The sequence below is a fragment of the Mugil cephalus genome, chromosome 1, assembly GCF_022458985.1.
Source record: "Mugil cephalus isolate CIBA_MC_2020 chromosome 1, CIBA_Mcephalus_1.1, whole genome shotgun sequence".
Taxonomy (NCBI): domain Eukaryota; kingdom Metazoa; phylum Chordata; class Actinopteri; order Mugiliformes; family Mugilidae; genus Mugil; species Mugil cephalus.
The window spans coordinates 53123600-53135645 of record NC_061770.1 but is presented as its reverse complement, the minus strand read 5'-3'; the positions used below and the strand labels follow the sequence as shown (position 1 = coordinate 53135645).

Here is a 12046-nt window from a genome sequence, read left to right as displayed (position 1 = left end):
TTTCCCCACACACACCCACACAAGTATCGCCAGTTACACATTATGCAAATTCCATTATAATTCAAACAGTATGTAAACTACATTATCAATTCTTGGTTGAATGGTCTAGTTTTGTCTTTTCCCTCTTCAAAAACAATTAAATCCTCCGGTCAATGTGGTGCCAACTTACAACTGTTCAAGTCGTAAAGTCCTAAATTTCACACTAGCCAGGTCATCATGCAATGAATGAATGAAACATGAACATTGAGGGTGCTGCCAATATCACCAGGTACCATGTAGGGTTGTATCTGTTGATGCAGAGAAGGCTTTCGACGGCCTTGAATAGCAGTATATTTGGCAGGTCTTACAGCAGATGGGGTTGGTGCCCAATATGTTACTATGATAAAAGTTTTATATACAAATCCAGTTGCTAGAATTTTTAATAGGCAGCACATGCTCAGATAAATTATCCATATCCAGGGGCACAGGACAAGGGTGTCCACTCAGTCCCTTATTGTACAAAATGTAAAAAAATGTTATTTTGCATTAACAAAAACGGCAAAGAATCAGAGTTCAGTACCTACTTGTTCTTGTTAAACTTTGCAGTACATACATTTTGATTGTTTAGTATGGCATTTGCATTGACTGGACACTGCAAACACAAATGTGTAACTATGCAAAAACCTGTTTCACAGTATTATTTTTGGATTCAACCCAAAAACGATTTTGTCTACATTCTGCATTAAGTGAAATAGATTCACAATACTTACATTCAGGTATGCACCGATGCATCGGCTGAACATCGGTATATCAGCTTTCACCAATGGCAGTGGCCAATGTTTATCTGTTGTCACAGTTTTATGCTAGAGGAATGCTGTGCCAACTCAGAGGAAAAACTTGTCATAAACTTTTTTTGGGGGGGTTGCGTCATCCGCAAACTTTACCGGCTTGATGGAGGGGTGTCTGGAGGTGCAGTCACTGGTGTACAGGGAGACCAAATAAGAGAAGAGACACAACCTTGTGGAGCTCCGGTGTTGGTGGTGAGGGGCACCAACAGGTTAATGGCAACCTGCACTTGTTGCTTCCTGTGGGTGAGGAAGTCTGTAATCCACTCACTTGCAGGGTACCCGCAGCAGTAGCAGCTTGGTGTGCAGATGGTCCGGGAGGATGGTGTTGAAGGCCGAGCTATATTCCACAAACAGGGACCTGACATAGGAGCTTGGCTGGTCCACGTGCTGGAGTACATGGTGGAGGTTGAGGTTGATTGCATTGTCCACAGAGCGATTTGCTCTGTAGGCTAACTGTAAGGGTGGTGGTGGGGGGGGGGGGGTGGTGGGGGGGGGGGGGGGGGGGGGGGGGTGTGATTGCTTTGAAGAAGGACAGGATGATTCTCTCAAAGCTCTTCATGACCACAGATGTCAGAGCAACAGGTTTATAGTCATTCAGGCGTGTTATCCTGTTCTTCTTTGGAACTGGGAAGATGGTGGATACTTTGAAACAGGATGGCAAATGACATTAAGAGATGGGCCGGTTATAGATGCCTGTGAACGCTGGCTACAGCTGGGCGGCACAGTGCTTCAGTGTTTCTGGGGAGATGCCATCAGGGCTTTTTCCTTTGTAATTGGTTCTTAGAGTACTCCATACAGCTGCAGTGTCGTCGGTAGGGCTACAACTAACGACTATTAAGATAGTTGACTAGTCATCCATTATTGAAACGATTAATCAACTAATTGGATAATAAATCATACAATTAATGGCTCTATTTCACTATCAGTTTTTAAATAAAGCTTGAGGTTGTTGAGGGCATATATTAACTACCACTCAAATATATGTCCTTTAATACACTGCTGGTTAGGTTACACCTGATACAAAACATAAATGAAAATGCTTATATACATTTTTTAATCCATTTTAAACCAAATGACTGGCAAAGTGCTAATATATATAAAAGTATAATATGTAAACCAAGCACTACAAAACAAGTTAGTCACTCTTAATCAATCTGTAAATCAATCCCACAGGTGCAACTTGTGACATTTATACTAATTAATCTTTTAGAATCAACAAGAATAAAAATGTTAGAAATCTTTCCCTTAACAAAAAGGAAAAAAAGTGCATTTGCCACAAACAAATAGCCACAGCATTCTTTGGTATTTTAGTTTCTATTTTAAGTTACAACTATATGAGGTTGTATGTCAATTAGAGTTTATTCAAACTCAGGAATGTCAGCATCTCAACATGGTCTCCTGTGAGGCTTGCTCTCTTCTGAGAACAGATATTCCTCGCAACAAAGAAGATTCGCTCGGATATGGTGGATGTTGCAGGAATACACAAAAGACATCTTGCCAGCTATGAGAGTATTGGAAAACGCCCCTCATTTTCCCTCCACCGTATGAGAGGATTGTCCTTTTTGGATATTGCTGGCTCTGCAAAGTACATCTGAACTTCATTTCTCACCATTTACACCTTTTGGTCTGCCTGGGTTTCCTCTTCCTCCTCACTCAGATTCTCAGGGTCAGACTGAAGGAGGTTATCCAATGGTGAATTTTCCCCTCGAACCCTGACCTGCTGCTGTTCTACCAAGTTACACTCATGTATCCCAGTCTCCTTTGCTTTTTTGACAGCAAGGACTTCAACTGTCACTTGCACCCTTGTGCCATCATCGGCTGCCATAAACTTAAGCTTATGGAATCTTGGGTCAAGGGCAGCAGCAAGAGGAAGTAGGTTACCTCTCCCTGCTGTGATGATGTTCAGGCTCCCCTATCCCTCAGCAATCCCTTAGCAATCCCTTGTCACACACTCACCAGAAAGGCTTTTACTGGGCTGGTCTCAAAACGGATATACTGTATGGACCATTGCAGCCCTTTGACTAGTTGTGAAACACATGATGCAGTTGCATACTTCTGTCCACTATAGATAAAAAGTGGCACATTCAAAAGGCTGTAGCCCTTTCACCAGCTCTTCAAGCAGCACCCATTGATCTGGCTTTGAGTCAACCATGTAATATGTGCTGTTCCATCTTGTAGTAACATCCTGGATCAGTTTTGCTGTGCAGTGTTCATTTGTTGTTGTTTCAGCTTCAGTTTTGTATTTTCCAACTAGCTTCTCCTGGAGTGTTCTGCTAAACTTCTTGCAGCAACTATAGCTATGCTGATGCTCCATGTTATAATGTTTGCAGCAGTATGCTTCTTCTAGAGGCATGTTGGCATAGTTTAAAGTCTTTATTTGCCAATCCTTAGTGATGAAATTGCAGGACAGTCCAAGGTATTGCTCTGTGGCACAGCTGGTCCAAATGTCAGCAGTCAGTGTGAGGGAGCAGTCGACCTCTTTTATGGTCTCCTTCACCTTTAAAGACATGAGTACAGAAGTGATTTTTTTGTTCAAATTGTCAAGTGCAAAGACCCAAACAGTCTATACAATAAACATTCAACATAACAGTTTGAGATTTTTATTTAGTAATTTAAACTTTTTTTAAAAATCAGTTCATTTAATGTTTTTTATCAAACATAAAGTTATATATATATACTGTATATATATATATATATCCTTGTGCTTGTGTGTCCTTCAGAAAAGCTGTCTCTTATTTCTTCTCCATCAAGCGGGTGAAATGGGTTCGGGATGCCAGGGTGTATTGAGGGCTGAACTGGTGAATCATTTGTTGAAACCCTTCACTTCATGTCACTGACCAGCATGTTTAATACTGAGTTGGCGAGAGCAGTTGTTTGCCGCAGAGTACACATCTGCCTCTTTTGCAGAAAACCATCCCTGGTACTTGGATTTTTTTGGAGGACTGCATTAATTTGATTTGGAAAAAAAGAAATAAAGAAATTTGTTAGACAAAAGAGTAAAATTGCTCCTTTAAACTTATATATGCTAGGAATTAAAACAATCTAAAACTGAAAAAGGACACATTCAAGACATATTTTATCTTGACTTTTAACATTAACATTAACTTAAAATGCTAAGAAGAGTGCTATCAGTAATGCACCAATCATGTCAATCTATATCAAAAAGTGAACAAGTGAAATAGAATAAAGCGTGGTTGTAACTGTGGACTGTGAAGCTGAATAATACAGTTTTAATGTGCACTTTAATGTTAAAAGTCAAGACAACTCAGCTAGCAGGCTATGCTAACAAGCTAAATATGCCATGGTGAGTCTGCGTCTCCCAGAGCTCCACCATGCTTCCTCTTCAAATGTTCATGCATGACAGACGTGCTCCCGTGATATGTGAGGTCGGTTATACAAAACTTGCTGGTAGTCTTTTTTTTTTTTTCTGGGTGAAATGCTCCCAGACCCTTGACACTTTTGGACGAGAGAACGTTAATTCAGCCGTAGCTATTTTGCGATGTTTATACAGGTAATCTCCTGCTATTATTTATAATAATTGCAGGATATTATATAAAATATAAATATTAAATATTATATTAAATATAATATAATATTATCTACAACACGCATGCAACTCTAAGCAGAGATGGGTAGGAAGTGACATGACTCACACGAAAAATGATGTGCAGCTCCACGTCATGACAGAGATGTGTAATAATGCAACCGACAATTATCGACAGTTGATGACCAATTATGTTAACGATTTTTGTCGACAACGTCAACTAATCGTTGCACCCTTAGTCGTCTGTGCCTAATTCATGCTCCAGTCTGGCTCTATAGTCCTCTTTAGCACATTTGATGGCCTTCTTGAGGTTCTGTCTGGCCAGCCTGAATGTGTCGATATAACTTTCTCTGTACACCTGCTCTTTCCGATGCCAGAACTCTCTGAGCTGCTTGGAGAACTAGGGCTTTTGGTTGCTGTACTGTAAGCTGACACAGGAGCATACAGTGTCAGCAAAACTGCTGCATTGTTTGTCTTCTGGAGTCCACCTCCTTACTGTCATCCTGGACAGTTTGGCCCTTTTCAGTGGCTACCTGTATGTGGGGACCATCTGTATGATGCAGTGGTCAGAATGTCCAAAAACATGATAAAACATGATTCCACCATGCCACAACAGTGTTTGTGTAATATGCATCCATACACCAGTTATTATTCAAGTGGAGACATAAACCGCCTCTCTGTGATTTGCCACAGGCTTCCTTATCGCGGTCCGCTCTAATCAGCTCTAATCAGTGCAGGTTCTCTCCCCTATCTTTTGGATTGTCTCAGAGGTGTAGTGGAAGTCAGCAGGGTAGCTGAGGTTCAGGGTATACAACAGTCTGAAGAGCATAGCAACAGCTAATGCTACATTATCCAGACCTTGCAGCACCTTGATGCCTTCTAGGACAATTCCAATGTCTCTGGTTCATCACTTGAAGCATGTTCTTTAAGAACATAAACCACAACAGTGGTTTCTTCAATGGCCTCATCTCTGGCGACTTCGTCCATGCCCCATGAGAAACAAAGATAGGTAAATGAAGGTAGATACAGTACATAAGACTTATTAACCAAGCCATATCAGAAGAGAATATGTAGCAATGTAGGACACAGGAAGTAGAGTGAATAGGAAGTGACATCACTCATAAGGAGGGAGAAGGGAGTTCTATTTCCCTCACTGACTCATCTCCAAACTCATTCCCTCTGTCTTCTCTTATATTCCCTCATGGGGAAATTCCATGTCTGCATTTTGACCCATCACATTTGTTCACACAGTGGTGTGTACAGTTGGAGCAGTTGGAGGAGTGGGCAGCAGCCTCAGGTGGCGGTGCCCGGAAGCAAATTGGGGGTTAGGTGCTTGCTCAGGGCACCACAACCATGGACAGGGTGGGACGCCAACCTGTGATCTGTAATAAACCTTTGGCATACTTAAAACAAATGCTAATCCTTAAACTGATTGTTTTGTTTTCCTCGTGGTGTTAATTTTGTAGAGAGCCTATAGCTGCATCTTTTTCTTACCTCTCCAATTGTCTACATAAATATAAAACTAGAATTCTGTCTGGCGCTCAACTTTCATATTTTGTTTGTTTGGAGAGGCGGACTCCGCTACTAATAATTCAATATCAAATTATATCAAGATATTAGCAATTCAGACTGCGAGAGAATATTGAGATTATGATTCTTTAAAATAATAATTATAATAAATACCAAGTTACATTTGAATTCTAATTAAACAGTTCAGTTTATTCAGTTCAATTCACAACTTGGCTAACACTAATGACTGAAGCCTCTGACATTGTTTCAAAACAAAGAATAGATAAGCAGTGTGGCACTGCCACCATAGATCGCAAAATAAATAAAACACAAGATTCATATTCACCGACCCCAAACCCCAATGGCCACTCTCCAGCCTAGCTCATAAAAAAAACAACAAGAGGCCGACTGAATGATTACGTACACTCTGTGTTATCAGTTATTGGGGGCAAACCCATATAATTTCCCAGCTGGTCAGGAAAATGTATTCATGTTGTAGCAGACATCATACAAGGCAATAGACTCAGAGCTTTCCAAGACTTGAAAGATCCTTAGAATCTCAAGGGCACCACATTTTTCTTTTATTTACAACTGAGATCTGCCCTTAATGCCTACTATGATGTTCCCTAGGGTTCAATCCATGGGTTCTATACCTCTAATACTCAACTTCCCTTTGTTTCCAAACTCTATTGATCCGATCTACCACACAGCAATTATCAGTCTGCAAAATTCGGGAAAAAAGATTTAGGCACGTTGAGCATTAGCTGGTCTAGAGTTTGGTCCAATGTACAAGTCTCTTCCAGGAATTCTGACCAACAATGATTCACTATAATTTTGTTGTAAGAACTCATTTTACCCCACAAAAATTGGCAAAATTCTCAACCAATCACTCCCCCAACTGCTCCGTCTGTCCTCAGGGAACACCATATTTCCATATGATGTGGGAATGTATTGGGGTCAATACCTTTTGGCACTCAGTTGCTTCAGCTCTCTCCACATCACTGAGAAAAATGTACCTTTTTCACCTGCTATGTTTCTGTTAAATGATGATTTCGTTTGCAATCTGACAATCCATTATCGCTGTATTCATTGTTATACAGCAGGTGAAATAAGTATTGAACACATCACAATTTTTCATGGAAAATATATATTTTAAAGGTGCTATTGACATGAAATTTTCACCAGGTGTTGGTAACAACCCAAGTGATCCATGCATAGAAAAAAACCAAACAAATAAATTCAGAAATTACATTATGTGTCATAATGTAAAATGACACAGGGAAAAAGTATCGAACAAGCTTACTGATATTTATTTAATACTTTGTACAAAAGCCTTTGTAGGTAATGACAGCTTCAAGACAGTCACATGCATTGTTCAGGTGTGATTTTGGCCCATTCTTCCACACAAACAGTCTTTAAATCTTGAAGGTTCTGTGGGCCTCTTCTATGAACTCTAATGAACATGGTGTGTGCTATGGCATGCAAAGAGTTAATTTTTGCTCTATTCTGACCAGACTTGTCCTTGTCCAAATGTTGTGCAGCAAACAGGCTTCAATATGCTTTTCCTCAGAAAATGGAACTCCTGAAAGTGACAAGAATTTAGTTTTGTTTTTCTTGTAAACAATCAACAAAATAAATATAGGTTGTATTTGTTTGTGTCCATCTAATGCAGCAATGCCTTTTGAAACACAAATATTTTAAAATTGAAAGAGTTTCCTATCGCTACCACTACCACCAGTCTGAACCGTTGATACAAAGCACCATGGATCCATGCTTTCATGTTGTTTACGCCAAATTCTGACCCTGGCATCCGAATGTCGCAGCTGAAATCGAGACTCGTCAGACCAGGCAACGTTTTTCCAATCTTCTATTGTCCTATTTTTCATTAAATATCAATTTTTAATGTATTAATCACATTTCGATTTGCATGAGTGAACGGACTCAAGAACATAATATGCACGTGTTTATTAAACACCTTAAACAGTTTCAATAAAAACAACTTGAAGCAACTTTATATTTGCCTCTTTTTTAAAACAAATCTGCATTCATGTGGTCATGTTACTCCTCTTTGTTGACATTGTCTGAGAGGAATGCTGACCACTTCTTATATACAGTGTTGCCTGCAACTGACTCTCACTTGGAACAGTGGCTGCAGAATGGCGAGATATTCTCAAGCCAGCATTGCTAGCTTGTCTTTGGCCTGGTTTGACTTGGTTTGTCACAAGCTGGCTGACACGTTAGCCAGATTGCTAGCAAAATCCCCAGTTAACGTGTGCTGTTCCATTTGTTGACTGTTCCATTTAGTTTGTTTGTTTGTTTTAACTCAAATTTCCCATTGAAAGAGCCAGTGTGCATCTTCCATCTTCATCTGTTGGTTCAGCTGCATGTCACTACCAGATCAACTGCACATTTGCGCATGCGCAATGGTAACTCTACTTGGACGAACTGCCCAAAATGCGTTGCCAGAGACGTTCAGAGTCATTCTGTGCTGCAGTTTGATTAAATGCTTTAATATTTTTAATGAGATTAATCACGATGATGGATTCATCTGCAGTTAGTTTTGACAGTCTTAAAATAAACATATGAGCAATTCCTCACATCTTCCATAATGTTTTTTTTGTTTTTTTTTGTCAATATTAATTTTCTGTGTTTAGTCTTGAAGCTGAACAGGGTGTGTTCAGGTGCCTACTCATAGTCTTGCTCTATCAGAAAGTTGTTTTTTCTGTGTGTGTCATCGTTCATTTGTATTTGCAGCTACGGGCAGGTCCATTTGAGGAGTCTCAGATTGCCACCATGCTGAAAGAGATCCTGAAGGGGCTTGACTACTTGCACTCGGAAAAGAAGATCCACAGAGACATTAAAGGTGAGAAAGGTGATTTGTTGGTCAACTTGTTTCACCTGGCTATAAAACAGGATCAACAAAACATCATCAGTTGTATGAACACTCATTGTCTTTAGTTTTTAGATGGATGGATGAATGGATAGATGGACAAATGAATGGATAGATGATAGACAGGTGGATGGATAAATGGATAAATCGACTCAGGTGTTGGTTATTATCCTGTTTTGTCAGTCTTTCTTTCTTTATTATTAGAATTAGCACCTACAGAGTCCCTAAGTGGACATGGAGAAACAAAATAAAAAGAACTATCTCGTCCTCACGAGATACTTATCTCGTACACAAGCTGCCTCTAGGGGGTGCACAAAATGAAAAATGTATTTGCACGGTTTTACTTTACAGTTAATGGACGTGGACGATTCTCAGTGGGACTCGCGGACCAACTCCGACATTATTACAAATTACTAGAGGTCCTAGATAAAACTAGTCCTGTGTGAATAGGCAGTTATCTTCTTCTGTATATGTGCACCTTGTGGTCTCTTACGTCATATATTTTTGCAAATATGCTCAACTGGCTGAAATCAGGCGAACTGTCAGATGGGAGTCACTTTTACAGCTTAATGCGAGAGTGCATTGTTGTAATCGTGATTATTTTGTTATACTGTATGTGTGTTCTGGTCATTTGAACATGATTAAACATCTCATCTCATCTCATCTTCCATACCGCTTTAGTTGCCAGCCTATCGCAGGGCTAACACTGAGACATACAACATTCGCACTCACACACACACCTAGTGTCAATTTAGAGTCACCAATTAGCCTAACAAGCATGTCTTTGGAGGTGGGAGGAAGCCGGAGTACCCGGAGAGATCACACGCAACACATGGAGAACATGCAAACTCCACCCAGAAAGGCCCAAGCTGGACTGTGATCGAGCCACTGTGCCGCCCATGATTAAACATGTACATGATAAAAAGAAAAAAAACATGCTAAACTAATCCAGTGCGAATCATCATCTCTGTGATAGGAGGGCTTTTGTTTGATTCACGTCTTTTTCTATTTCTTTTCTGTCAATTAATCATGATGATGAAGCAGGGGCCCTCCCAAAGGTGGTTGAATGCAGCTGGGCCCCCCACCCGCAAGAGTGCCTTCACACGACTGTCACTCTTCAGATCAATTAGCTGTTCTTGCATATCAACTGACAGCTCATTTGCTGTGAACACAAATGGATCCCAAACACGCGCAAAAGAGCGATAATCCTCTTTAAAGTACATCGCAAATTGTTGTCTCATCGCTGACAGTTGCTCAGACGATGGTTGAAACAGGGTAGATTAATCGCATGACATGTCTGCATCAGTGATGAAGTCTGCAAGGCTGGGGAACATGTCGCAGTTCCCTCGACTGATGTGGCAATGCCAGAGGTCAAGTTTTTGTGTGAATACGTCCACCCTATCTGGGAGGAGCAAAACATGAGTTTCGCAGCCTTGCAAAGACAGGTTGAGGCCATTCAAGTGGTCAAATATATCAACCAAATGGGATAGCAGTTTTTCGTGCTCTGTTCGTGCTCTGAGCCCATCCCCTGGCAGAGGACCCCAAACAAGCAAGGTTTTAGTGACTGTGACTTGAGGAGATTTACTATTTGCACTGCTTGTTTAAGCATGGAGTCAAGGAGAACCAGCATTTCTTTTGTAGTTAGTGCTTCGCGATGGACCGTGCAATGTGCCCATTTCACAAGTGGAGCAACCTGCTGAACACGAGCAACAAGGCCATTTTCATGGCCCGTCATTGCTCATGCACCCAATGGTACTCTACCGAGTTTGGCAGCTGCACTCTCTCCTATCATTATTCTGCACATGTCTTATGCGGCCGGCAAAATGAGAGTCTCAGCGATTGTATGCAACTTACCTAGTTTACCAATTCTTTTGGCCACTGCATAAGATGCTTCCAGAATCTGTTTAGAGACAGTGCTGTGCATTGCAATGGACTGGTACTGATGGAGGCCATCAAGCTTTCGTTTGAAATAGTCAGCAGGTTTATCTTTAAGGTCAGCATGTTTGGTTTCGAGGTGCCTTTTAAGTTTGCAGGGCTTCATACTGTCGTTTGCTAGCATGTCAGCACACACTACACACTAAGGTCTCTGATCAGCCGTGACTGTAAACCCAAACTGCAGGTATGTGTCATCATACTTTCAAATCTTGGGATTTTTTGCAGCTGGTGGTGCATTGGTTGCCTTGGTGGTTGTTCTCACGAGAAATTTCTCCATTTTTGTTTGGTTGTGAAATAATTTGTTGTTTTCAGTTGTGTGTTCAATAAAGTTTATGATTTAACAATGTGTGTGTGTGGCTATGTAGAGAGAGTATCTGGGGCTAATCAGAGTTGGGACTTAGACACTACCATGTAATACACAATGATACACAGTACACAATTAACACACAAATATTTTTGCAGATTTTACAGAGTGAGTGAGTGAGTGAGTGAGTGAGTGAGTGAGTGGCATGTGTCGTAGTGACAAAATGAAAAAATCAGAGAGACTAAGTGCACACCTAGCAGTTAAAAAAATAACTAGATGGGGATGGTCTTTAAAAAGACAATTTGTGGAGTTAGACTATTTGGCTTTTAGAGTAAATTAATTTATAATAACAGAGAGCGATAGATGGCACAAGCGAATTTGGCAGGAGAACAGAAGAAGAGTGAATTGCGCTACGCTAAATCGCTAGATTTAGGGAGAAAGTCAGCAAGCTGGTAACACTGCGGTGTGTCCCGAACTAGTAACAGTTAGCTTATTCTCCTCTGACCACCAAGTATTCACACCGTGATAAACATCAGTCACCGTCGGGGTGAGAGGCTAAAACCTGCGGTAACACACCTAGGATCAAATATAAACATCGGTATTAAGTGTAATAAACTTCATTTGGCTACTTGGCGCTATGGTGAGCAGACCCCTGTTGCAGCAGCTCCTGAGTGCGTGCTTCTTGTGTGTGTTCTATCCACCTTTCTTGTGCTGTTTTTACTAAGTTGGAACTTAATACTGTGCGGCGATGGTTTTTGTGAATCTCAACTTTTTCTTTTCACTTTTACTGCTAATTTTGTTACTCTTTGTAATGGAGGGTTACGCACAGAGTGGCATGGCCATTGTTTACACACGCGACCAGCTGATTGTGCTGTGTAAACCTGTACTGCCGACCCAGAGCCAGACTTGTAATCCTGGAGGAGTTATATTAACCATGGTTGCAGGGCTGGAAAGAAGGTGAAAGCTAAGAAGAGGAGATACAAAGCAGCTGTTCCTGGGATCATCATGGGGAACGTTCACTCTCTCGCAAACAAGAC

The 12046-nt window shown here is 40.9% G+C and overlaps 1 protein-coding gene across 3 annotated transcripts in view; it reads left to right on the top strand.

Moving 5' to 3' along the window:
* Positions 1–12046, top strand: part of LOC125023249 (serine/threonine-protein kinase 26-like) — a 92011-nt gene that overhangs the window by 28991 nt on the left and 50974 nt on the right. For all 3 annotated transcript variants that reach the window (XM_047610394.1, XM_047610401.1, XM_047610410.1), the window contains exon 5: positions 8635–8743. In XM_047610394.1, coding sequence (XP_047466350.1) covers positions 8635–8743 — 109 coding nt within the window. The remainder of the gene's footprint in view (positions 1–8634; positions 8744–12046) is intronic.